At 54.5% G+C, this 26,556-nt stretch overlaps 7 protein-coding genes across 7 annotated transcripts; 3 read left to right on the top strand and 4 right to left on the bottom strand.

Annotated features, from left to right (window-relative positions):
* Nucleotides 1-2,402: 2,402 nt before the first annotated feature.
* COL26b_007195 (uncharacterized protein) lies at nt 2,403-4,114 on the bottom strand (the record flags this gene model as incomplete). The annotated part of the gene is made up of 2 exons (XM_053179994.1): nt 2,403-3,023; nt 3,155-4,114. 2 exons carry the CDS (start codon nt 4,112-4,114, stop codon nt 2,403-2,405), a joined length of 1,581 nt encoding a protein of 526 aa, XP_053036056.1.
* Nucleotides 4,115-4,720: 606 nt separating this feature from the next.
* COL26b_007196 (uncharacterized protein) lies at nt 4,721-5,236 on the bottom strand (the record flags this gene model as incomplete). Its single annotated transcript, XM_053179995.1, has 3 exons — nt 4,721-4,747; nt 4,869-5,129; nt 5,228-5,236. The coding sequence occupies 3 exons, from the start codon at nt 5,234-5,236 to the stop codon at nt 4,721-4,723; spliced, it is 297 nt and encodes a 98-aa protein (XP_053036057.1).
* A 753-nt stretch (nt 5,237-5,989) lies between these two features.
* On the top strand, nt 5,990-7,732 carry COL26b_007197 (uncharacterized protein; the record flags this gene model as incomplete). The annotated part of the gene is made up of 1 exon (XM_053179996.1): nt 5,990-7,732. The coding sequence occupies one exon, from the start codon at nt 5,990-5,992 to the stop codon at nt 7,730-7,732; it is 1,743 nt and encodes a 580-aa protein (XP_053036058.1).
* Nucleotides 7,733-9,674: 1,942 nt separating this feature from the next.
* Nucleotides 9,675-10,154, bottom strand: COL26b_007198 (uncharacterized protein; the record flags this gene model as incomplete). Its single annotated transcript, XM_053179997.1, has 2 exons — nt 9,675-9,836; nt 9,888-10,154. 2 exons carry the CDS (start codon nt 10,152-10,154, stop codon nt 9,675-9,677), a joined length of 429 nt encoding a protein of 142 aa, XP_053036059.1.
* A 1,053-nt stretch (nt 10,155-11,207) lies between these two features.
* Nucleotides 11,208-11,473, bottom strand: COL26b_007199 (uncharacterized protein; the record flags this gene model as incomplete). Its single annotated transcript, XM_053179998.1, is given in 2 exon segments — nt 11,208-11,241; nt 11,253-11,473. 2 exon segments carry the CDS (start codon nt 11,471-11,473, stop codon nt 11,208-11,210), a joined length of 255 nt encoding a protein of 84 aa, XP_053036060.1.
* A 5,933-nt stretch (nt 11,474-17,406) lies between these two features.
* COL26b_007200 (uncharacterized protein) lies at nt 17,407-18,859 on the top strand (the record flags this gene model as incomplete). The annotated part of the gene is made up of 3 exons (XM_053179999.1): nt 17,407-17,440; nt 17,495-18,498; nt 18,563-18,859. 3 exons carry the CDS (start codon nt 17,407-17,409, stop codon nt 18,857-18,859), a joined length of 1,335 nt encoding a protein of 444 aa, XP_053036061.1.
* A 1,091-nt stretch (nt 18,860-19,950) lies between these two features.
* On the top strand, nt 19,951-22,280 carry COL26b_007201 (uncharacterized protein; the record flags this gene model as incomplete). The annotated part of the gene is made up of 3 exons (XM_053180000.1): nt 19,951-20,460; nt 20,524-21,072; nt 21,123-22,280. The coding sequence occupies 3 exons, from the start codon at nt 19,951-19,953 to the stop codon at nt 22,278-22,280; spliced, it is 2,217 nt and encodes a 738-aa protein (XP_053036062.1).
* Nucleotides 22,281-26,556: the final 4,276 nt, after the last annotated feature.

The following is a 26,556-nucleotide window of genomic DNA, read 5'->3' on the forward strand; positions in this document are numbered from 1 at the left end:
GCATCAAGCGGTGCGGTGCCAACAACATCACCGGATTGCTCGGTGTAGGGCTGAGGTGAAGCGCGTGGCATTGCTGTACTAAGTGGGCAAATTGTGGGATCTAAAGAGATAGTCTGGTCATGCAATCACGGCAATGAGGAAGGAGGACGGCAGGATTATTGATCAGGTTTAAAATGAAATCGCAGAGGAGATCCATCCTGCTGCTGTCTTCATGCACGTCAATAGATCTCCACTATTTCCATTCATAGAACCAAAATTGGGGCTTCTCAGTTTGGCAGGTCTGATTTCAGTCGGCGAAAGTCCGTTTTTCTGCTTCGGGAGAATATTACTCAGAAAGGCAAACGGAATTATATGGGAAACATGGAGAGCAGGGGCGATAATGGCGATGGAGGGCATTTCTCGGCCCAAACATTAAATCCCCGAGGTTCGGGATATGTGACTATTCTACTACCTCAACCAGTGAGGTATCAGCTGGTAAGGGTAAACTTCTATCTACATTCATCAAAAGGCAAAAGTTCGCTTTATCGACCAAGATATCCAGGTGCTTGTAACCATCTCCAAACTTCTGCCCTGCTATCCTCACCGTCTCCATTAAGATATCAATAGGCCCAACATCCATGACTGACGTGATAATAGTGGGTGGGTTCAAAGATAAAAGATCTGCCAATGAACATCCGACATCAAACACCTTTTCCAAGATGCCGACACCATTGGCTTCAAATGCTGTGGTGGGCAAGAGCCTGGAGACGAGCACGGTATCTCGTGCGATGGTAGTCGGATAGCTGAGCGACATGCTGTCCTCACTATCGGTCCCCGATAGCAGTGTCCTCGACACACAGAGCTTCCATACAATGACCTTTAGCCATTCACGTGTGATGAGAAGATCAGCCTGCTGCATCGGAGAAAAGTTAGACACGTTGGCGAGTGCATTTGATAGAGTGTTTTGCAGCCGCGCCAGCTGTTCAGGCTCTGCCGATTTTGATGTTGACGATGGCGTAGATGAGTTCCACGTGGCGATGAAATCCGTGTCAAAAGGCCGGAATAGAGAAATGAGCTCCAGGAAGCCGGGCAGAATTTTGGCATCGGGGCTGAGCGGGTCGATCTGGGGAAGATCCAGCATAGGCTGCAGCGTCAATGGTCGGTGCCGTTGCATTGCATATGCTCGCTCTGTGATGAACAGCACCCAAAAGATGCGCCGTGCGTATTTTTTGGTGGAAGCGTCGGAGATTTCGTTGTATGTTGCTTCTTCATGATATCGTAGCGTCTGCAGAATGGTCATGGCTTCACGGATGTAAAACCATGCTGCATTGTCGTTGTTGAGACAGAAGTAAATGCAGTAAAGGAAGAATGAGGTTTGGACTTGTGCAAGTGACTGGGTATCGGCGACATTGTGGTATCTTCTTGATCGCAGAGCTTCTGAGAGGAAGAAGTCAACCGGGGGAAGATTGATCCCAGCCGGACTGCATTGTTGCAGGTTGGATAAATCCGCCGGGGTTGATAGTATGTCGGGATCCAAAGCGATATTGGCACAACACGACATGAGAAGTCCATAACTTTCGGGACATCTTGGATATACGCGCACGCATTCTTCCATGCGTTGCTGGTCCAGCATTGGTGTGATGGGGTATTTGTGTTTGAAATAAGCGTCGAGACATCGTCTGAACATATCAGCCGATACTTGAGGCGACGGTTGGAAGCCGTTATCTACCCCAAATGCACTCCGAGGCAAGACCGGCGCCGTCGGTTTTGCTCGTGAAGCGTGCCCCGTCTCATTGCATCCAACTCCAGGTTCTGGATGACCCGGTTGAGGAACTGGAGCCGGTGCCGCCTGTCGTCGATAGTCTGGTCTTCGCCCATATCTTGGTCCCTTTGGTCCGGTCTTCTTCGGGATTGCGCAGTACGTGCAGTCGACCTTGGCGATGCGACAGTTCATGCACGGACGCCGCCCATCGCACCGGATCTTGCGCGTGTGGCATGTATCGCACGCTTGTCGGACCTTGGCCGCCGCCTTTCTCATGCCCAAGAACGCGGTTTCTGGCGACATTTTCCCTCGAGCACACACAAACAGAAGATATCAAGAAGACGTTGAAGGAGACTGCGAATACGAGTGACGCGCAAAGAATAATCTGGGGTTGGTGGGCTCGGTCCCCCTTTAAAGTCTAGACCGTCTTGGGTCTAGATTTAGACTTGGCGCATCGGTTTCCGATTGGAGAGAGGTTACCCCACGAGTCAAATTTGGATTCAATATTCAGCGAAAATGAGGGCGAGTTCTGCCCATCGACAATGAGGATCAAAAGCTTCCCATTAACATGTGGCTACCAATAATACCAGACCTAACCCGAGAGCGATGTTTCGGAGCACACTCCGCCGTATGCTGCACCGTGGCGGCTTCATACACACACTCAAGCACGTGCCTTCTCAAGAAGAACACCGTCCGCGACGACGTAATTCGCGAACTTTCGGGGAGGAACGCGATTCGCGTAGAGGAAGTCGATGTCCTGGTAGGTTCTGTTCTTCGTCTCTGGCTGGAACCAGAACAGCAAGGCGAGGATGAATACTTCGGCGCCGACGAAGAGGAACATGACTTTGCCGCCCCAGTTGAGCTGATCCGGGTTGATAAAGAAGGGAAAGACCGAAGATAGCAAGAGGGCTGTGAGCTGTTGGCATACGAGCGTGAAGGCGATCGTCTTGGGCCTCGTCGCTTGAGACGCAGTCTCTTGAGCGACTGCCCAACCGAAGCATCCGACTGTCGCAGTGTAGAGCATGGACCATGTAATCATGAAAGCGAGCAGAGCCATGTTTGCTGCCTTGTTGGCCGTCCCAGCGAGGGAAGTGCCACCGATGATGATCGACCAGCAGCATAGCAGTGCGCCACCACCAACGAGGGATTTTCGACGAGGAAGGACATCGGAGACAGAGACGGCGAAACAATTAGAAAGGAATTGCAGTGTCGAAGAGATCGCAGTTAGTCCGAAGGGGTCTGATTGGCCGATGAGTTCGAAGTAGTACGTCTGGTATGTGTTCTGCACCCAGTTAGCCTCATCACCACCACATCACCACATCGCCACCACAACTTCAAAAACCCATGAAATAGAGGAGTTAAACTTGCCGCGAAGTACCCGCCAGATAGGTTTTGACTTTGCAAACCGAGCACAGCAACGAGAGTTCTGTATCGATGTTCCTTCGTGAAGATAGCTTTCCAGCTGGTTTGGCTGGCGGCGGTGTTTTCGCCCGCTTCGGTCTCCAACTCGGACTTGATAAAGTGGAGCCGCTCTTCTACGTCGATATTCTTGCCGTAAAGCTTTATAATTGCCTTTCTGGCGTCGTCGTCCTTGCCCTTCTTGACGTACCACACTGGCGACTCTGGTAGGAACGGCAATCCGATGGCGAATAATGTGGGGACGAGGAAAGTCATAACGAACGCCAGGCGATAACTCCAGGGTCCGTCAATCTTCGACGAGCCCCACCCAGTTATGGAAGACAGAAAAAACCCAAGAACAATGACTACGTTGGTCAGTGAACTGAGTGTACTTCGGAGGGCGGCTGGGGCGTTTTCGGTAACGTATAGGGGCGGCGTGGCTGTCGACAAGCCGACGGACAGTCCCAAGAGGAGCTTCGAGACGAAAAGGATAGGGAGACTAGGGGCGAAGACGAGGGCGAAGGACGCCGCCCAGGATAGGATAACGGCGGTCCAGAGGACGGCCTTTCGGCCGGTATAGTCGGCGAACTGACCGGTGAGGAAGGCGCCAAGCACTTGACCGATCGTACTTGCCGCGTTCCAGAGCGACTGCCAAAGGGCAGGAATGACGAACTGGTCTCCTGCCGCATAGTAGTTGCCATAGGCCTCGCGGAACTCAGGGAAGGCGATAGCTACGCCTGACAGACCAGAATCATACCCCCATCCGAAGACGAGGGACATGATGTACAAAGCCCAGAACACATAACGCTTATCTTTATTGAGGTTGGCCCAGAGACGTTGGTACTGTTGCTTGGGTGTGAGGTCTGGTTGATCGGCAGTGACCTTGAGTGCCTCGTCAACTTCGGCACCAGACTTTTCGACGTGGTTGGCAGAAGGAGACTTGGCTATCGCCAACTCAGTTGATTTGGTGGCCATGAAGGGCTACTTAAAGCTGGAGGGTATAAGGAATAATTAGGGTTTGTTGAGATGTTTCGGGCGCATGAAGAGGGTGTCATTGAAAAGAGACGAGAAATGGCGACGATTTATATCAACTCCATTGAGCCTCTTACACAGACACTGCCTCTGGGTGCTCGGCCTCCGATCCACCTCCGGAGACACGAGGTATGGTGCCAGTCCCCACGGGGAACAGGAGATTTCGTGGAGAGACATCGCTAGCGTCTCCAAGAATTCGGGACTTCTCGCAATGGAAAGAGAAAAAGGTTGGTTTTCTCTGTGGAAAGAAGATATATCGTCCGTGTAAGTCGGCGATGCTGTACCCATAGCATACCCATAGCATTCCCGATGGAGTGGCTTCGGCTGGAATGGTTGAATTTCGATTGGTTGAGATCCCTGCAAAGTGGCTGCGGAAGAAATTGGTGAATTATAATTGGCTAAAATAATCGCTGAATTGCTGAGCACGGCTGAACTGTCATTGGCTGCTTCACATTTAGAAGCACTTCTACATTCTCGAAAACTCTCCCATTGTGACATGATCGAAGGAGTGCTCCGACGAGATGCGTAGAAGCGAGGCCCTAGAATGGTTCATCTGATTTCATTCTTCTTCAAATACTTGCCCCCGGCTTTTGCGGTGGGAAAATAAGCAGTCGCAACAGTTACGCAGTTTCATCAAGGAATAAGTGCATATTGAGTGCGAGATATATGAATTCTGAACAGCTTCTGATATTCGCACGTGGTTGTATACTCTTTGTAACTTGATGGCCCATCTTGCCTTTACTTCGCTATTATTCTTGTTGTTGCCCCTCTTGCTGTCGTCCCTGTCGTCCCTGTCGTCCCTGTCGTCCCTGTCGTCCCTGTCGTCCCTGTCGTCCCTGTCGTCGCCGTCGTCGCCGTCGTCGTCGTCGTCGTCGTCCTTGTCTTCACAGCCGCTCTTGTCTTTGTCGTCGTCCTTGTCGTTATCGCTGTCATCGTTCTCATCGTTTTCATTATCGTCCTTGTAATCGTGGTTTCGGTGATATGAATTCAGAATTAAGAGATAAGGGCAATAGAAATCAGTGTTGGCCTAGAAGCCATATAAGTGCCCGTTCAGACGAGAATCATGGTCACTTGCTAACAACGCCCTGCATGAGTTCTCCACGGGTGTTATACCAGAGAAACCATCAGCAACGATCATCAACCAAAGGACAGCTTTATCATGGAGCATGATAACTTTGCGCTTTGTGACTTTTCCGCTGATACCTTCGAATTGATTCCCAAGTGTCGACCATGAAAGTTGACTGTCGATCATGGTCATGCGAAAATGTTGAGACAACTCTAATCTATGAAGAATGTTCGTCTCAAAGAGGCTATCGGCGATGCCCCGAACGCCACACTTTCTCAGGTGACAACTTAGTGATCTGCATCTTGGCCTCTGTGAGCGAATATTTCAGCGAGGGGCTTTTGGAGTCTGAGTGGAGGAATTTGGATGTGCACTATTGCGGATATTCCAACGAATGATCGATCTCCGTAATCACGTAAGTCGAAATTCACCCACGGCTGAACTGTTTGGCGTTGTTTCTGGAGAAATTCGTGATCATGTTAAAGGCCATGGCGCTAGTCTTCGCGAAGTGGCGTTGCCCAACGAATCATAATTCACCCTTCTGAGCCTCAAAATTTCACCCGAGCAACCCCCATCGTCCGTGTCTACCCCGCCGGGATCCGGACCGCATGTTGGTACCTAGGTATTAGACGTCCCGGCTAAGAGCCTCAATGTGAACATAAGAGCCGTTGCTACGTCCACTTATTCCCGTATTCCATGGTTCGAATCCCAGTTCCTCAACTTCTTCCTTCTTTCTTTTTGCCATCGCAGCAGTCATGCCGGCAACGCACAGTCCCCCTGATCGCGAGTGGTGGAAGGAGGCTGTCGTTTATCAGATATACCCAGCCAGCTTCCTGGACTCTGATGGAGATGGTCTAGGTGATCTCCCTGGCATTATCTCGAAGCTGGACTACATCAAGTCGGTCGGGGCCGACACCATTTGGCTTTCACCCATCTTCAAGAGCCCTCAGAATGACATGGGCTACGATATCTCAGATTACAGGGAAATTCACCAACCCTATGGCTCGATCAAAGATGCGGAGACATTGATCCAAGGTTGCCACGAGAGGGGTATTAAAGTTCTCCTCGACTTGGTTGTCAACCACACCAGTGGCGAGCACGAATGGTTCCGCGAATCTAGATCATCTCGAACATCCCCCAAGAGAGACTACTACTTCTGGAGAGATCCTAAGTTCGACTCGGATGGAAATCGGAAACCACCCAACAACTGGGCCTCCCTGTTCGGCGGCAGTGCCTGGACCTGGGACGAGCACACAGGGCAATACTACCTTTCGCTCTTCCTGCCCTCCCAGCCGGACCTCAACTGGGCTAACGAGGACATGCGCCGCGCCACGTACGCAGACATGGAGTTTTGGCTGGAGAAGGGCGCCGATGGTTTCCGAATCGACTCCATGAACCTCATGTCGAAACATCCCGACCTCCCCGACGCCCCAGTCGCGTTCCCGGACAGGGAGTACCAGCCCGGAGCGCTGTACTATGCCAGCGGCCCGCGCATGCACGAGTACATCCGCGAGATGCGGGAGAAGGTGTTCGACAAGTATAACTGCATGACGGTCGGGGAGCTGGGCTTCACCAAGGACGAAGCCAGCGTGGCCTCGTACGTAGCTAGGGACAGGCACGAGCTGAACATGCTGTTTACAGGCGACATCGTCGACATGGACTTTGGGCCGAACCACAAGTACGAGCGCGACGACTTCCGTCTTTCGAAGCTCAAGCATATTGTTGGTATGTGGCAAAAGGCGATGATTAGGTGTGATGGGTGGAACGCGATTTATATGGACAACCACGACTCTGGCCGCTCGCTTTCACGGTACGCGTCCGACTTGCCCCAACACAGAAAGACTGCGGCGAAGATGCTGGCGACGCACCTCGGCACTTTGTGCGGCACGCTGTTCCTTCTCCAGGGGCAGGAGATCGGCATGGCGAACGCGCCCGAGTCGTGGACCGTCGACGACTACATCGATGTCGAGGGGAAGAACTACTACGACAGTGTGCGACAGAAGCGCGGCCTAGACGCGGATATGAGCGACGTAATGAGGGAGATGAGGCTAAAGGCGAGAGACCACGGAAGACTGCCCATGCAGTGGACGGCAGAGAAGCATGGTGGGTTTACCAAGGGCTCCAAGCCGTGGATGCGCGTCAACGACGACTTCGACGAGTGGAATGTTGAGCAACAAGAACATGACGAGGACAGTGTATTGGCATACTGGAGACAGTTGCTGGACATGCGGCGTCAGGAGAAGGATGTGTTTGTTTACGGTCGGTTCGACACGGTTGATCAGTTTGACGACAGCGAGGATGTATACGTATATACCATGACGAGCTATGATGGGAGGACAGCGGTGGTCTTGCTCAACTTTTCCAATCGAGAGCAGGTGTTGAAGTTGGGACCTGGCTTTGATGGATGGAAAAGGTTGCTTGGGAGCACCTCGAAGAGCATCAACAGAGATGGTGTCAGTCTAAGACCATACGAGGGTACAGTTTATGCCAACTGGTAGGCAAAGGACTTGTTTGATCACTGCCGCTGTTTCATGAACGCTCTAGAAAAGAATCACAAAGGAAGAGTGCCCAAGTTATCAATGGCAGGGAACATGGCAGTGTTGATTCCATGTTTATTCCAGTTCATATGTCAGCTTGTAATTCTTTAACAGCATGTCTTTAAGACATGCCAGTGTTGCTATGTTTTGTCATAATTACTGTGCCGGCAAAGGAAGCACACGTGAACCCTGCCTCTGGCAGGCGTCGATGATTTTCCAAAATGCGACAATCCGGGTTTCGCTTGGCGATCTAAGTCCATCAGCTCATCCAGTCGTAATTTTCATTATTCAAGGCAAATCTTCTGCATGATATGAAGCGATTCCTCGGGTCCTCAGCCAAATATGCTGCCCTCTACGGCACGTCTCTGGAAAGCGGAAGCCTGTTTTTCGTATCTTCGTCTCACACTGCCAGCCAAATGAGGTATGATCAGTTCTTTTCCAAATTGCACCTGCCACTCGTCTTCCATTGGGGAATTGCCAGTCCCGTAGTCGATCCAAGCTCGGCATATCAGTCTGCCTGGCTCCACCAGGATGCTGTAGTCCGTCAGGCAGATATGACACTGACCTTGGAACTCCTGTCCCGGTTCTTCAAAAGCTTTGTCGATCGTTTCCATCAAATCGGTGCCTTGGGAATCCGGCGAGCGAGTTTCAACCCGGTGACACAAACGGCCGTTGATGTATGTTACGTGCCTCCTCAAATCGACGTTGTCCACAAGCTGCTCAAAATATTTGTTATCGGCACTCAAACCGAAGAGAAGTGGTTTCTTTCCATAGTGGCTAGCCTCACTAGGATTCGTTCTCACTTGAGTACAGTATGGAATCTGGCAAGCATCTGTTTCCAGGTGAGCACAGAATGGATAATGGCACTGGAGAATGTCTGTCAGTGCCGATGCTTCCTGACGACTGTTCCACACGAAGTTGAACTCGACGAAGAGGAGAAACCTGCCATCCACAACCTTCGGCACCGCCTTCAGAAGCGGTTCAAGTTCGAGGCGAGGCGACCGGATTTGGGGCAACGACCAGGGCTTCAGCAGGGCTTCCGGCCGGAGCTCACTGGCGAGCAGGTGCTGGAGTCGAACAGCCTTCGTCGCCAGCTGAATGTGGGCATGGGTCATATGTCCTTTTCTCTGCTTATTTAGGCAGCGCAGCTCGGGATGGAAATTTTCTTCAATGTCTCTGAAGTCCCGGGCAGTGTGGCGGCTCAAACAAACCGTGCACAACCAGCGGTTCGGCTGGGTAGAGGTGAGATCTGCCAAGAACTCCACCTGCATCTCTTGCGAAAACTTGGCATATGTTGCGTTCCAGTCTTTATGTGTGAGATACCGAAGGTCTCTGCAAGTTTGAGACAAAGCGAAGCGACCATACAGACGGAGGTCTCCGAGTATCTGAAGGAGAATCTCCATTGGTAGGTTTGCAAAGAGGGAATTTTGGAGACCATTAGATTTGACAGAATCTCGAGCCTTGGCCATGTCGTCCCAGTGTTTGATGGGTGCGTCCATGGTTGAAATGATCGAAGTTCCTGTTGATCCACCGTTCACCACCGTAGGTCGAATGACTGGGTCGATCGTGCTAAAAACGATGCTGATCAATGAGCTAATCGGAGTACACTCGTAGACCTTTAAAAGTAAGATATTACCGAGATCCGTCTGAGATGCAACAAGGGTGATGTTCAGGTGGTGGTTGTCAAGATATGCTGCTTCTTGTGGATGGAATTGTAATATAGATTGTAAGCATGGACTGGAATGAGAGTTGACGGGGGTGACGGATTTTGATATTAAGAAAAAGAACCCTCTTTCTCCGGATCACCTTTGTGTGACGGTTTCTCAAGGTACAGGTCCAAACTCAATGTTATGGGTATATCATAACGCAAACGCTACTTATCATGACCGTCCGGGTTTTCGACTCAAAGTGCCTTGTCGAGGGTACCCTTCTTCACAAAATCCTTGCCCGCGAATTCCCTCTCGCCTCCCGTGGCGATGTTCTTGTTCTTGGCCTGCCCAGCCGTGTCGCCAGCTGCAGTGTCAACCGCTGAGTTGAACTTGCCCCTCAGCACCTCGCCAACGCCCTGTCTGCAGTTAGCAACACAAGTCTCGACAATTTGCCACAGATTACTGACATGTCCTTGGGCGAGTGCGCCCTTGATTTGTCCTCCGATACCCCCGGAACGCGTCGTCGGGGCATCTCCGCCGCCAACTGTCGCGTGGGTGCCAGCGTGCGTCGCGGGGTTGCCGGCAACGTGGTTTCCGCTGCCTACCGCGCTTCCGACGCCGGTTCCAGTGGTTACGGTCGTCTTGGTGTAGGCTGCATCATTTGTCTGGGGAACCGTAGGGCTCTGGTAGGCGTTCTCGGCATCGAGAGTCGCGGTGTTGGTGTTGGCGGCCATGTTGAGTGATGTTTCGGGTATACTTTGATTCTACAGAGGGGTCAAAGGAGACGTATTTGTGTTTCAAATGTCTTTTCAATCAATATGTGAGAAATATAAATATTTGGCAAGACGCACATTTGATGCGATGTCATCGCTCCTAAACCTGGTCCGGTGATGCGCCAAGGGGTGACGTCACGATAGCGCAAACCCGCCTCGTGGAGGACGATCTGTGGACCATCTGCCGCGTTCCGGATTGCCGAGTTGATGTCAGACGATCAGCCTCAAATTTGAGCCTTATTTCCGTTGTGTGAGGTCAATTCGACTTTTGTGTCTGTAAGTCTCTTTCTACCTTACTTCATGGTCGTTTCCCAAAAATTTACTTGCTGAGCCACTGACAGACTGTCACAGTGCATTCTCGACTAGCACATCCTAACTCACCAAAATAGTTCTACTCTTTTTACACGATGTTCACTGGAAAGAGCACCTTATTGCTATCAGGGCTCAAAACCGTGCTTCTGACTTCATGATGGTCCTTCCGTGGTAGCCGGAGGCAATCGCATCAACGACATGGACCTAATGCGAGGTAGCTTGTGTCTGGCACTCAAGTGTTCACAATTCTGACAGTTCGGCTTATATCTGTATGAAATTGCTGACTCTATGAATGCTACAAATGAGACGACGTCGATTGACAATGACTTTGCTTTGAAAACAAAAGAAACGATACCGTTCAGGCTGACCAGCGAACGTCTATGTGTTACTCCCGCCTTCCAAGACCAAGTCATAGTCTCCTTCACCCCTAAAATGCAACTATTCAGACATCACGAATCCTCAACTCCTCACCAGAACCCCAAAGCAACAACACCAACAACCAGCGCATAAACCCACTTGTCAACCGTCAAATTCGCTCCAGCACCATAATAACACCCATTACTATTACACCGCCCGCCGCTCCCACTGCCCCATCCGCTGCCGCTGCCAAACCCCCACGCCGCGCTGCACTCCCCCGCGAACTCGACCAGATCCGTCCTCCCCAGCGGCGAGCACGTCGTCGTCGTCGTCGTGTCCCTGCTGTCAAGCGTGCCCTCGTCGGCGCTGCACGACAGCGCTGCGGTCCACTTGCCGGCCGTGCAGCGCTGGAACTTGTCGGCGAGGCAGTTCCACTGGCCCTCGTAGCCGACGCAGGTGGCGTCGGCGGACTGGTAGAGCGCGGAGATGTCGAGGGTTGTGTTGAGGGGGGATGGGTCTGGGGCGGCGGCGGTGAGGCGTAGGAGGAGGGTGAAGAAGAGGAGCAGGGTTAGGAGGGCGCTTTTGCGGCCGCAGTGCGGCTGGGGGGACATTTTTGTAAGAGTCAGGTGTGGTGTACACTCCTTTGCGTTTTGGTGGGTGTGATTGTTGAGATGAACCACGAAGTCGGGTCTCCAGGACTCGGTGCGAGAAAAGAGGAAGGGTGGGTGGTTCGTCTCATGCTGCGGACCAGCCCTACGAAACCTTTACAAGTCCTATATATTTTCCCGACGAGCTGCTTAGCTTGGCAGACCAGCTTCCGAACCAACGGGACCAGGCAAGACTATGATGGCATGATAGCTGAGACATGACATGAGTCTGCCATGTGCATGCGCCGTCCTCACTTAGACATGTGCTTTTCAAAAGTTTGCAGCTCATCAGTATTTCCTCGCGCCTGCCTCGATAAACCTCTCTTGGGATGAAGTTGTTCGGACGGGATATCCCAGCTGCTGCGCTGTCAGCTGTTACATATTGTCATGAACGTGTAGCCTTGTCATTGGGTCGTGAGGCGTAGCTCGCTCACCGAGGAGAGAGCGAATTCTGCAGCCGCGTGTGGCTAAGGTGGCAGGCGCAGGAAACACCATGCACGAGAGAAAATAAGCCGTAGTCGATTGCTAATAGCCTAGGTGCTTGTCCGACTTTGCGGTGTTAGCGGGTAGCCTAGCTTACAGAGACTGTTGTGAAAAAGCTATTCCTTGTGGCACGGATGGTCGGCACCATGGACTGAAGATTGCAGAACTCCATGATCCTGCAGGAACCCGACTAAGAGCACGATTGTGGATGGAAAGTGAATGAAACCTGGCAAGCAAATTGTTTTCTTTTGGTCATTTCAGGATGAACACATGTCAAGTCCCCCACGAACCGGTTCGTGAGTTGCGTGAGTTGGTTGAGTCGCCCAAGTCTCTAGCTGCGTTAGCCTCAACGCTACCAGCCCCCTTCGAACCTATCACAACTCCAATATCGCGAGTTGCAACAAGTAGACTTGACAACAAACAATTTATGCATATTCAAGGCTTGTCGAAAGAAATGAGCCTAAAGACTTGGCCGGATATATACGGAAGCAAATCCCTCGCGATCCACCGTCATCCCCCATTTTTCAGGCAAACACCGCGATATCCCCAACTTGCTACCAACCATGACATCAAGCTCGTGATTCCCAGCACCGCAACGCGTTCCCATGTGCCTGAGCCAGCGATATCGGGGACGTCCCTACTGGCTGAGTTGTCAGTCTGACCCCCTTCACATGCCTACCAAGACTCACCATCACACAGCACCCCCAAACTGCCCCCTCGCCGTCCTATCCACGCCATGTACCTGTTGGCGGGTCCACCCCGGCGGGGTTTTCGGCGTCTGCGGAGCGCGGCGCCGCTGCAGCCAGCGGGAGAGGAAGTAGCACCCGAAGCCGAAGAGGACGAAGGCGGCACAGATGGCGAGGGAGCCGGCGACGACGCCGGGCGGCGGGTCGGGCTTGGTGTTGGTGTTGGTGGTGGTGGTGGTGGTGGTGGGAGATGTGAGGTTGTCGTCGCGGCTGTGGGAGCTGTGTGGAAGGTTGTTGGTGTTGTCGTTGGGTTCCATGTCTGAAGGTGCGGTGTTGCTCGATGTGTGGAAGGATGAGGACGGCCCAGATGATTGAGACGGTACTGGTGGGCGGTGTTCTGGAAGAAGGACGTGACGGGAGACAAGGCTTTTATGGGCTTCCGTCGCTCGTGAGGTGCACGTTTTGGCCATGTGTTGGATGGCAGCCACTGTCGCGGGTTCGGGATGAGATTGCTTTGACGGGGATGAGTTGCCGTCTGGGTGAATCTCGCTTACATGTCGCGGGAGCGAAAGAGTGGTCTTTCATAGCGGGATGTTTTCAATGTCTCAATTCCATGGACTCGGAGGCGATAGCTCACTGACAGGCCTGAGTGAACAAATTGACGATCTGGGGAGGCGACTACATGCGGCGCACACTGGTATCGGGAAAGCGAGGTGTAAGTAATGATTTGTGATGTTTTATTTACATTCTATGTGATTAAACATTAGGAAACCCAATGATGACGGCGCGTTCCCAGCTCTTGGTCGGTGCTGATAAATTCCCTTTCATCACAGCACACGCATAGAAGGCGGCTTCGCCCTGGATATAACCATCATTTCTCAGGTCTCGTTAGTAGGTACGTGTGTCCCATAAAGACGTGTAATCTTTTCTCCATTTCGCGTCAAAATCAGTTACGCCGTGGCGCATGCATGCAGAAACATGGGGGCCGTCTGATGACCAGTCGTCGTCTATAATAAAAAAGGAAAATGGGGAAGAGGGCTTCATGATTGAAGCGCGGGAGTCGGTGTGGGCTCTCCGTCGGGGTACTTGCTGGTTGACCAGTAGCCGTCGTCGTAGCTGTGAGTCCAGTACCCGTCGTTGTAGGTGGTGGTGGATGCTGGGACGGGAGAAGGGGAGGTGGTTACGCTGACGATGCTGGTGAGCAAGGTTGACGGGAGGAGAGGCGTGGTCGTCTCTTGGGCCCAGGTGGTTGGGGCAGCAGTGTCATCGGGCTGGGTAGTAGTTACGATGCTCGTGCTGGTGGACGGGCTGGGTGTCCACGCAGGGGAGGATGAGGTGGTAGATGTTGATTCTGATGATGTCGAGTTGATGGACGGTGTTGGAGCAGGGGGTGGGATTTCCGCTGCCGATGTCGCGGGGGCTGACGTTGGGACGACCTGGGTCTCTGTCCACGGGGGAGGGGCAACAACGACGGGCGTGGAAGATGCAACTGGCGACGAAGAAACCTCGAGAGCGCTGCTGCTGGGGATGCTCGGTTGAGCGAAGGACGTCGTGGGTGAAGACGACGCAGGGGCCTCAGATGTGTAAGTGGACGGTGCAGCGGGAGGCGTAGAAGAGTCGACGGATGTAATCGGTGCCGGACTAGAGCTTGGTTCCACGGTGCTCGACAGTTCATAAGTTGTCGAGAAAGATGACGGTGATGGCTCAGGGGTGCTTGAGGTCGGCACGGATGGCTGGGGCGTACTTGTCGCCAAGTAAGATGACTGAGAGACCTCCGATGTTTGCGAGGGCGAGGGCTGAGAAGTGCTCGGCAAGACAGACGACGGCTGAGGGGTCTCTGATGAAAACGAGGGCTCGGCAGACGGCGAGGGAGCAGGTTCAGGAGTGCTGGATGAAGCTGACGATGGCTGAGGAGCTTCTGATGAAGGCAAAGGCTGGGAATCGTCTGATGACGAGACTGGTGGCTCGGAGGCAGCGGTGCTTGACGGGGGAGCAGCTGGTGGTGGTGTTGTTGGTGGTATTGATGTTGGCTCAGGGGCAGGCTTCTGGGTCGGGGTGATGGTCACAGTCGTCGGGGCGTCTGTCCCATCAACATTGACCACGATGATGGACGTGGTCGTTGTCGTCTGTACTGCAGACGAGATCTGAGTGGCGGGATCGCTGACACGCTCGGTGACGGTCACCTGGGCCGGTTCCCTGGTGACGGTGACCACATCAGGAGAGCCGGTACTGGGACTTCCCTCGACGTTGACGACGGAATATGACTTTGCTGGCTTATCTCGGGGATGAAGCAGGAAGTCGAGGACGGGGAAGGCGTTTGCTGTCGTGGATAGGGACAGGAGTAGGGTGAGGGAGGCAGGAGGATGCATCTTGATGAGGGATCAAGAGGCAGCAAACAGCCACTGCTGCTGCTGATCGCTGTTTGGAGTGCTGCTGCTGCTGCTCTGCTGGTTGAAGCTCTCAATTGGCAGATGCAGACAGACGGGAGGACGGGAACAGACAGATAGACAGGACGCACGGTGGATGGAGAAGCGGCTGCCGATCGATCACGGAAGAGGATCTGGCGTCAATGTATGACAGAAAACTGGAGAAGCAGAAGGGAAGGGGACAGGGCGGGAGAAGAAGCAAACATGGGAGCGGGAGCCATTGTGGTTTTACTGCGGTGCACTAGCAAACGCAGATGGCTGGAGACACTTGTCGGATGGTTGCTCACAGGGCCAGGGGCAAGAAAAAGGGACCACAAGCCAGGCGGGAAAAAAAAAGCTGGCGATGGAAATGTTGGTGGTTGGGAAGCAACTTTGGTGGTGGTGGTGGTGGTGGTGGTTTCTTGTTCCAAGGCGGTTTGGAGCGAATCCAGGGTCACCAGGGGTCATTCCACCAGTGCTGCTGGTTGGCCAGGGGTCTTTGTCCACTGTAGGCGGGGGTGGCCCGTGAAGCCACGCGCTGGCTGGGACGGAAGGTGGGAAGAGAGGCGCCACAGAGCCAGGCACAGGCTTGAGAAGATGGCGGCCACGGGGGGACATACAGGGGGCGAGCACGCAAGACAGCGCTGGCTGGATCGGTTAGTCTGCCGAGGCGGATGCGGGCTGGCCAATGAGAGGCGGCGGGAGACGGTTTCCCAGCCACCGCGTTCTCGAGGGATGCTGCTGCTCGGCTGAACAGGAGCGTCTAGGCCTTGGAAGAAGGCGGAATAACGTCCCACAAGTCAGGGGACGGCGTACGCAAGAGTGAAACGCGAACCTAGTGACGGCAGATGTGTAGTTGCAGTGGACTGGACTGACATTGCGAGCCTTGACATTTGAGAATGAAATTGGTGGATTCTCGAGGTGTTCCTGGATGATGACATAAACATCTCGATGTGGAGTGGGTGACATAAGCAGGACTTTGATTACATAAAGTATTGGTTTTAACTCGGGAATGACTCTCCTCCGACATTCAGGAACCGGCGGCGATGACCGGTGGCTGTGCTCAGAGCACCGCCGCAGCCAGCTGTGGCTTGCCCGTGCCCAGCGTCGCTTTCCAAACGAACATGTCGCCTCTCTGCTCTCTCATTCTCCTCGCTGCAATATTCTGGCCCACTCTCAGAACATCTGCAAGAAATCCTCCGTGCATTGACTGGCCCAAGCTTGCATCAGCGCATCGTTGAACGGTTCGTTGATCGTGCCTGACTTGCAACGTCGGTGCAGCACCTCGCAAGGCAGATTCAGCAACGGATGTGTTTGTCTTCTTCAGTCCTCCTCTAGTCTGTTCGCACCTGAAGATCGCCAAATAGCACAGCGCATCGCATCACTGCCATGATGATTCAACAACCATGCCTCACAGAGTCACAAACACGCGTATTCCACCACCAAAAACCAACCCGAAAGAAACGACAACGTTCTGGCTGTGCAACGCCTCTCCGCCAGATTACGCACGTCTGTGGCGCTTCAGCAGCTCGGCAGGGTTCGACAAGGGCGGGGTGGCTCGTGCGAGGAAACAATTGGTGATGTTTGTGGAGCGGGAGCTGCAGCCCAAGGCCGCGCCGAGAGCTCGGTTTGGTTTTCTCAATGACGTTGGGCCCTTTCACTGCTTTTTTGTTAGGCGCGTGCCTACTAAGCCACCCTCCACCACCACTGGGCGCTACCAAGCTACCTCGTCATCCATGTCTCTCTCTAAAATGGCCCAATAATGCTGCCTGATGAAGCTTACTCGACGGACCCTCACCTCATCGTCTAATCCCCGTAAGGCGCTGCTTCCTTTCGAGCCGTTTCCTTCCTCGTCGAGTTTTGATTCAGGGCCGGACCAACAGGAGAGAGCGGACCCCGTCTCGTGGAAGGAGTGGAAGCGGGAAGGAAGCCTTTCCAAGTCCCAACATCCCAACACGCAATTACTATTACCATTTAGGCACGGGTAGCTTACCTGACCATACCTTACTTTACCTTATTCACAGCCACGCCGGGTCCGTCGCCTTCGCCTTCGCCTCGCATCCTGCAGACGGACGGCCCAAGACCTTAAATAAAGCCGCCCAGCATCCCAAGAGCTTGCCAAAGCCGTGTTTCCGATTCCTTTACACACCTCACATATCCTCCGCCTACGAACACTCGCAGCTTTTCTGTGCCCCGCAGTCATCACCACTACCCCGCCCTACGTGACGCAACTTTCCCGCATTCCAGCAGCATTCCACCTGCCGATTCTCCCGACATCGCCAATTCGGCTCTCGTGAACTCTACGCGTCGCATCGAAATATCCATGTCCTATCCAGGCCAGCACGGCTACGGCGCCCGTAAGTTCCATCCTTCCGCCATTTTCCTCAGCGATTGCCTAACCACCAGACCAGAGCCGCACGGCGGGGGCTACGGCCAGTACCCTCCCCAGGGAGGTTACGGCGGCTACCCTCCTCAGGGCGGCCAATATCCTCCCCCTCAGCAGGGCGGCTACTACCAACAACCACCTCCCGGCCAATATCCTCCTCAAGGTGGCCACTACCCCCCTCAGGGCCCTCCGCCGGGCCAGTATCCTCCACAGGGCGGATACCCGCCTCAAGGCGGCGGCTACGGCGCACCGCCCCCGATCCCCCCGTCACCCTACGGCGCACCCCCCGGCCCGCCCCCGAACCAGTCCTACGGCGCTCCCCCGCCTCAGAACTACGGGCCCCCGACGCCCGCCTCCATCGGCTACGGCCCGCCGCAGATCATCAACTGGGACGCTACGCCCGACGCGACGGCCGCCCGCAACGCCATGAAGGGCTTCGGCACCGACGAGAAGACGCTCATCCGCTGCCTCGCCACCAAGGACCCCCTGCAGATCCTGGCCATCAGGGACGCCTTCCAGCGGAACTTCCGGCGCGACCTCGAGACGGACATCAAGAAGGAGACGAGCAGCTGGTTCCAGAAGGGCATGGTGTCCGTCGCGCGCGGCCCGCTGCGCTCCGACGTCTACAACCTGTTCGAGGCCATGGACGGGCTCGGCACCAAGGAGAGCGTGCTCAACGACGTGCTGCTCGGCCGCTCAAACGCCGACATGCAGGCCATCAAGAGCGCGTACCAGCAGACCTTCAAGCGCCGCCTCGAGGACGACGTCAAGGGCGACCTGAGCATGAAGACGGAGAGGCATTTCCTCATTGTACTCGGTGCCAACCGCGCGGAGGACTCTGCGCCGGTGATTCCCCAGCAGGTCGACCAGGACGTCATGGACCTGTACCGCGCCACCGAGGGCAAGATCGGCACGGACGAGATGCTGGTGTGCAGCATCCTCAGCACGCGCAACGATAACCAGATCCGCGCCATCAACCAGGCGTACGAGCAAAAGTTCAGGAGGAAACTGGAGGACGTCATCAAGAAGGTAAGTCCACACAACCCCCACCCCAGTTTGTGTTTTTTATCAGCGAAATCCTAATGCTGACCAGGACGAACAGGAGTTTTCGGGCCATATGGAGGACGCGCTCCTCTTCCAGCTCCGCCACGCCGTCGACAAGTACATGCACGCGGCCAAGCTCCTCGAGGACTCGATGGCCGGCCTCGGCACCAAGGACCACCTGCTCGTCGCGCGCGTCGTCCGTTTTCACTGGGACAAGAACTTCCTGGCCAATGTCAAGGGGGCGTACCAGGCCAAGTACAACCGCAGCCTGGCGAGCAGGATCAAGGGCGAGACGAGCGGCGACTACCAGCGCCTCATGCTGGCGTGTATTGGCGAGCAGATCTAAGTGCGTGCGTGGCGTGTGTGACGACTGGATACGGCTGATACCCCCGGGAATGTATGGATGAAATGACCTGGCATGAGACTGGGATTGGATAGGATTATTAGGGAACGCCTGTACAGACGGTCGTTTGATGAATGGGCTTGGTTTATGGCTTTACGGGACGTCTGGGTATGGCCAGTATGTTTACAATAGCTATTTCCGTAATGACGATGCTGGACTTGGTCCAGAACAATTCTTCGCATTTACTGTGAGCCATGAACTTCTGTTTCTCCGGTGCAGCGACAAGATCCCAAAGACAGGAGGGTCAATGTGAAAGCAGTGCTAAGCAGCCAGGTCACTGACGCGCAACCGGAGAAGGCTAATTTTGCCTGGATGGCATGTACGACACTTCGAATAGCACACCAAATTGTGGTCTTTATTAAGCTCTGCGAATATACGTCTAAAAATACAGACTTTGAAGGCGTGACCATTTCTGGAGACATTGACGTGGGAAACCATTTTGATTGGGTGCATTGCTCGCTTCTTCCACAGGTCTCCCTGCACTTCTCCAATAGAGCCATCTGTGGATTACATAAATGATAAAAGGTTTATATATGCAGGCCCGTGCAGCCTTAGGCCCGCGCCTGCCGACTTGCTTATAGCGCCTGCCCTTTGCTGGACGCTCTATAACGCCCCGCTTTTCTATAACATTTGACGCTAATAAGTTTTTTCTAATTAGCAAGAGCCCCCCCCCTCTTGTAGCGCTCCTAACTTGGCCTTCTTCACCACTTCGACTGGACCCCCCCCTTCCTTGCCCGCGCCACCCACTCAACGCGACGTGCTTCTCACGACGATCTTCTTCGCAGTGGCAGACGTTGATTGATACCGCGTACAACGTCAATTGCGACGCGTCAACTCGTGATAATTCTTTTGCTGCGTCTGCACAATCAAGTGCAATCAGTCCTCGACCTGTGATCATCCCGCAGCGAGTACTTCAGTTCGGACATCAAACGCACCTCGATCTCGTGTCAGTCACGTGGTACCACCACCAGGACCTACATCACCAGCTTCACCTCCAACTCAGAAGACAACCAGCCTTGGCCAGTCCACCGCCAATGGCCTCGACCATGGCGCAGAGCCCGCAGCTCACCGCCGGGGGGCAGCTGCCTCAATACGCCCCGCAACAGAACGGCTCTCGTCCTGGGAGCGCAGCATCACACACCCAGAACCGTGCCGGCGCATCCTCAAATTCACCACCCGCCTTCCCGTATGCGCCGCAGCAGCAGCCGTCTGCTCCAACACCACCGCCGCCTGCGCCAAAGCAAACGCCGGTCCCTGTCCCGGTGCCTGGACAGCCGGCGGTGAATGGGACTCCGGCGGCGGCTGGAGAGCCGCCCAAGATCTCGTCTGACGTGCCCAAACCTGTGCCGGCGTCGGCCTCTCCTGCCTTGAGCAACGGCCAGACGCCATCCTCGGAGGAGATTGCAAAGTCGCAGAAGTTCTCGGAGGACTACACGAAGCTGTGCACGCTGATTGCCGAGTGTGACGAAGATGCAGTCCGCCGAGCGGTTAGAGACAACTTTGAGAAGTGTCTCCTGGGCTCCCACTACCACATGGCATTCATCGTATGTATACCATCGATCCTTCGATCCCTTCTACTTTTTTGGCAACATGCTGACAATACCCAGATGAACGTCGCCATGCACCGTGCAGACGGTGGCATCTTGAAAAGAGCAATCAGAGACTTCGGCCAACGCATAGTCTCAGAAGGAAAGGCCGACCTGGTCGGCTGGTTGAAGCCGGCAGATTTGGACGAGCTGGCGGACAACATCCTCAGCAAGGCCAGCGACCAGTTCCTCGACAAGGCCCTCGTTACGCGGCTGCCCAAGATCGAAGCCCGGCGCCTCGTTAATGCCCTGGCCCGGGCGAATCGCCTGGGGTACGACGCCAACGACATTGTCGAGAACGAGCACGTTATCCCTACCGCTGCTGCCCAGAGCTCGATGCAAAGACCACCCGCACCAGGCCCGCCTCTGCCTCCACCGCCGGCGGCGGCAGCGGCTCGGCCGGTTGGTTTCCATCAGCCCATGACGCCGGCATCCATTCAAGCGGAGGCACCACCCCCACACAGGCTGAATCCCATGAATGTGGTTGTACCCAAGGCGCCCCAGAATATGGACAGGCCGGAGTGTACCTTCTGCCATCGCATCTTTGGCAACGTTGAATCATGGACTCATGTACGTTCCCTGCTCAGTTGATATCCCAGAGCATCGCTAACTGTCTACAGCATGTCAAGAAGAGGCTGTGTCTGAGACCACTTGTTGCCCTCGGCAACAGCGACCACCTTCTCCTCTGCCCTCATTGCGGCCAGTCGTTCAACGGACACGCTGGATTGCAGTATCATATGATGAACAAGGTCTGCGGCGACTTTGGCCCGGTGTCCAAGGAGATGGTCCAGAATGTCAAGACCATCCCTGGAGCTGCTGCCTCGTCCTACTCCGCTCCCGGGGCTCCAGGAATGGTCTCGAAGAAGCGCCCACGTGTTGAATACTACACCGCCTCCCAAAGTCAAAGTCCAGCACCTAGTCAAGTTCCCCAGGTGCAGGTGCAGACTCCCCAGCACCAGTCCATGTCCCAAGTCCCGACACCGACGCCCCAGTCATCGTTCCCCAACAACAACCAACCGGCTCCTCTCGGGACCCCCCGTGCGAAAGATATGGCCCATCTCACGGGGCCCCAGATCGAAGCTCTTCTCTCGGAGCTGAGGCGAGCTGAAGAGGACTTCAAGTTCAAGATCGCCGATGCGAAGAAGCTCGGCCTGACGGAGGAGGACACCACCAAGAAGCTCACAAGCTTGCGCAACTCCTTCGCTTGCAAGCAGAGCACCATCCGCAAGAAGTACGGCATCAAGCTTCGGGAGCGTCGCGGCCGCGCCGAGATGGAAGCCGAGCGGGACATGATGGGGTACGGCTCAACTCCCCGCATGGGAACCCCGGCATCCTCCGACAAACACGCGGACAAGCGCGCGCGCGTCAACGGCGCTGGAGACGCGAGCGTCACACAGTCGCAGGAGCCGCCCTCGCAGAGCACGCCGATCAAGCAGGTTGCCGTGGCCGATATAGGCGGCGGGCTGACGGGCTCGAACGCGACGGCGGCGACAGAGGATCCGACGATGGCGTCGCAGCCGCCGCGGTCATCGCAGCCGACGTCGTCGTTCCAGCAGGGGGGTTATCGCGTGCAGACGTACGAGCCCGCCAAGAAGACATCGCCGACGAAGGTACCAGGCGGGTCTATGACGGCGCAGGAGCTCCTGCGGCAGATGAACGGTCCTATTGAGATCGATAGCAGCAGCAGTAGCTCTAAGAGTGAGTCATCAGATTCGGACTCGGACTCTGGCACGGAAGAGGATGGGGACGGCCCGGGGCTCAAGGCTGAGCAGCGATGATTTGATTCCAAGCACGGCGTGCGGTGATGCGAGGGGTTGGGTTATTCACATGATGGAGCAGGGGCGTTTTTATTTTTCCAACCGAGCTGTTGGCGTCGGGATGCATCTGTTTTCTTGCCGGGTTGGCGGCGGCGTTTATGCATTCGACAAAGCATTGAGCATTGGGAGGATCAGTTATCAGGGGTTTCTTTTTCGATTTTTTATTATCATCCATCATCCATCTTGCAGGTTTGCAGGTTTGCACTTTTTACCCGGACGTCCCCAACAGAAGGAGGTCCCTGCGAGTTGCGCGGCGGTGGTCTGGACCCTTAGCATAGCGATATACTTTTTGCAGAGCAGGACAAAAACAAGATTAGAAGAGGCCTATTGTTTGCGCATGCGAGGGTGATGTGTGATCGTCAGTGATGCAGGGTCGGCATGTTTATGGGGGTGGGTTGGAGTTGCATGAGCTCTGATCGCCCCTCCTTCGCCGGACGTCGGAGGTAGCCTTGCGTTTGACATGCCGAAATGATGGGAGTTGACATGTGGTTCTTTTTATCCTCCGATGATCCAGAGCCGATTGGAAGCTGTTTTGAGGGAATGGAATTTATCTTTCTGGAATCATCGTCGGCGAGCGTTGGGAAATTGGAATCCTTGAGCCTAAATCTGAGCCTAAGATCGGAGAATTCTTTTTGATTTGATCTGATGGACGGAGCAATGACACATACAGCAGAGAGAGAGAGAGCGGGAGGCACGGATAAGGAATAACACAAAAGCACGGATAGAGAGAGGAGTAAGATGGTTTGGATGTGTAAATGTCAGTTAGCTGGGTCTGCGCACGATCGGACGGTGCTGAGCAGGGGTGGTTTCAGTGTCAGTTCAACCGCGCGGAGGGTGGTGGTGGCTTGTGCCCGGCCAGCAAAGCCTGTGTGCTATTTGCATTGTCTAGTCCGGCGGATAGGAGGGAGGGAGATTTGATATGTGGCACTGGCATTGGCAGTGGCACTGGCGGGTGACAGAGGTGCATTAACTTGAGTGGACGGACGTTGAAGTTGAGAGCATGAGTGAACGGTGATGTTTTCATGTCGGAGGGGATCAATGGCCGTAAGTTCCAGGCTTTGGAATGTATGGAACGGGGGGGTTTTGGCAGGCAGAATGTAGGACAATCAAGAACGATGCCGTGGATCAGGGAGCTTGGGGAGATTTTGTGCAGAGGGGGAGGTGATGTGATGTGATGCTTATGTGAACCCCGCGCCAGAGGGAACATCCCGGGGAGGGTGTCCCGCGTGCCGTGCGTGCGTGCTTGACGGGGGGTCTGAGTGGTTGGTGCCCCTGGCGGGGAGCGAGCCGTGCATTTTGGGCACCTAATACTCTCTGGCGGCAGCAGGCAGAGCTTGGTCGTGTGGCTTGATCTGATGGAAAGGTAAAATATGGCGAGGGGGTCTGATCATGAGGGAATAACTCAATGGGACTGGTTGGTTGTGGTGGATGTGACATTGAGAAAGGAGATAATAGGACCGGGAAAAGAAGAAGAAGAAGAAGCTTTCGAGCAGAAGAGTTGGTGGCGTTTTGGCGTTTAGTGTTCTGGCGGGAGCAGTCAATGTGAAACGGAGGAACCGGTCCCTGGGTCATTTTACATCGCACTGCTTTCGATGCCGTGATGGCGGGATTAGAGGGGCTGAGGACGGTTCGAGGTTTGTTGAAAATTTGTGGAGAGCCGGCGGTGTTGAGATGGTTGGGTGTCCTGGCTCGTGGAACGATGAAACATATTTGGGCATATTCATTTCATTCAGTAGTTTTGAGTGGTGGAACATGAGATGTGTATTCTCACAGGAGCTGTTTGTTTGGCCATGAATGACTTTTGAGCAGTGAAGCGAGAGGGAGAAACGCCGCAGAGAACAAGATTGACTGGATGAGAGTGAGAGAGAGGCGCACAGAGGGGCCTAGGTCCCGGGTGTCTAGACCCAACGTCCGCCGGAGCGGTCGTGGGCCAATGAAGCATCCGGGTGGAGTGGCGTCGCGTCCGGGCTACGGGCGGGAGATTTGCAATGGTACGGTACCTTACCTACCGTTCCTTGGAGCTGCGTGTGTGCGTGTGTGTGTGTCTTGACCCTGCAGGTTGCAGGTTTGAATGTATGCTGTCTGTCTGTCACCTGGACTTGTTTGCTGCAGTTCAGTTCGCACTCTCTTAGGGCCTGGCCTGTTGTTGGTGCAGTGTGACTGGTGAATTGTTTGACTGCGGCATGCAGTATGCAGTCCAGTCTGCAGCGCGTAGGCAGGACAAGTTAGGTAGCTTCCCTCCTGCAGGTCCGTAGATGCCAAGAACAGGGCATCATGTTCAAGGGGCGGGCGGGCTGTCAATGAAGCGATGGCGTCGTCTGAAGCTGAGACCTCACTCACTCACTCGCTCGCCCATTCTGAAGTATCTGTCTCTCTCTCGCTCTTCCGCCCCCACGGACCCTATCATCCTGCCCTCCTGCAGTGGGCAGCCGTCTTGCCCTGTGTCTCGACTGTCAACAGGACCGCGGATGTTGCAGCAGGAACCACGGCAGGACGCGAACCCATTGGCTGCGGAGGAAATGTGGGAGGAGAGGTAAAATCCTGATGCAGCGGTACCCAGAACCCGCCACCCCTTCCCCTCTCGTCTCCGGGGGGCGGGCGGGCGGTAGTTTCCATGGTTTTTGTTCCTGGTGATCTCGGCCGTCGATGTTTAGTGTTGCAGACGAAGGGCACATGTGGATATTGGATTGCACCCTTAGCACCGATCTAATAAGCCTGTGGTGTTGCTTTTGCTGGCGCCCCCCCTCTCCCCTTCGAGTCTGAGAGCCCTTGAGGAATTTTGTTTCTTTTTTTTTTCCTGTTTCTTCTTGTTCTTTTGAAGAAGTGTTCTCTTTTTGGGGGGGAAGTTTGTCTTCCTTCATTCTCTTCTTTGGTGGTGTTGCTCGTTTTCCGACATCGCGAGCCTTTGGGGATCTTGTAAGTCGCAGCCAGCCTGTGCTTATCCACCCGTCCATCCACGAAACACACACGCGAACCGAACCTGTGACGTATTACACGGTTCAAAAAAGACACGACGTCCCGATATAGAGCCAGCCTCAGAATATCGGTTATATTTCTTCAAAGCATATCATCACACCGAGGGTTGGCAAGGTTATCATACCTTGTGTGATCCATACGCCGGACGGCACCCAACCGTCGCCGAACGCGAACACGACCGCATATCTATATCCCACGAAGACGGAAAGCCAGAGACTGTGGCGGATCAGTCGATATAGCATCAAGCTTTTTCGACATTTCCGAAATCGACAGACAAGCGCGCATGTCAGGCAAGGGTCTTCCCGTCGAGCCAACTATCACAATCCCCCGAACCGAGAATCCGCGCCCAACCGGCGTCCGTCACGAGGCACGGCGGTCCTTCAGTCGAGAGGGAAAAGAACACGCGACAAGTTGCGACGAAACGGACCCCGTAAGACGAATCTCGACAGATTCATGCACGCGCGTGTGGAGTCCTTTGTCTACTCACAAGAGGGAAAGAAGAATACGGAAGGCATCGGGGGCCGCTAGAACACACGTGCGAAGGGCGATAAGCATATCCCGTCTTCCAACCAACCAACCCAACCCCGCCCAGGGAGATCCCCCTCGGGAGAAGATCCGAAACATCAGACTGAACAACTTGTAACCGCGTTTCTCAAGCAAAAAAAAGAGGCGCGCCCAAACAGCAGAGCAGACAAAGCTGGTACGGGCAGGGCCCCCCGAAGGCGTGTCAGAGGCGAAGAAGGGACGAGCGGACGGCGGGCTGTCATTTGATTTTGAAGTGTGCCGTGGCCCGAGGGTAGGTGTTTCCCGTGTGTCTGAGGGTCTTTTCTGGCTTCTTTGATCTGATGTTTGCTCTGTGAGGGATAGGGAAGGCATTTATTTAGTTCGGCCTGCGCCGGTGCTTTTTTGCTTTGTGTGTTTCTTTCGAAGACGACTCGGGGAGGGTTGGTCGACATCCCGTCACGACAATCACGACAACGATCCAACGCGACGCAACGCAACGCAAGGAGTCGCATTCATCAAAGCCACGCCACATCCCCTTCGTTATCGGCCTCGGAAGCGCAAATCAGCGAGAAAAGAGACAGGCAGAGAGTCAGTTGGCTAATTACCGGGACGGTGATATCGGGCAGGGAAATTAAGAGGTGGTTTTAGCGAGACGGAGCAGGCAAATCATCTGCCTGATCGACGGGTCGCTTGTCGAGGGTTCCGGGTGCTTGTTGCTGTTCAGGCACTATAGAGTACCTGAGAGGTGGGCAATGTG

This window comes from Colletotrichum chrysophilum (genome assembly GCF_026319265.1).
Source record: "Colletotrichum chrysophilum strain AFK26 chromosome Unknown scaffold_57, whole genome shotgun sequence".
Taxonomy (NCBI): Eukaryota; Fungi; Ascomycota; class Sordariomycetes; order Glomerellales; family Glomerellaceae; genus Colletotrichum; species Colletotrichum chrysophilum.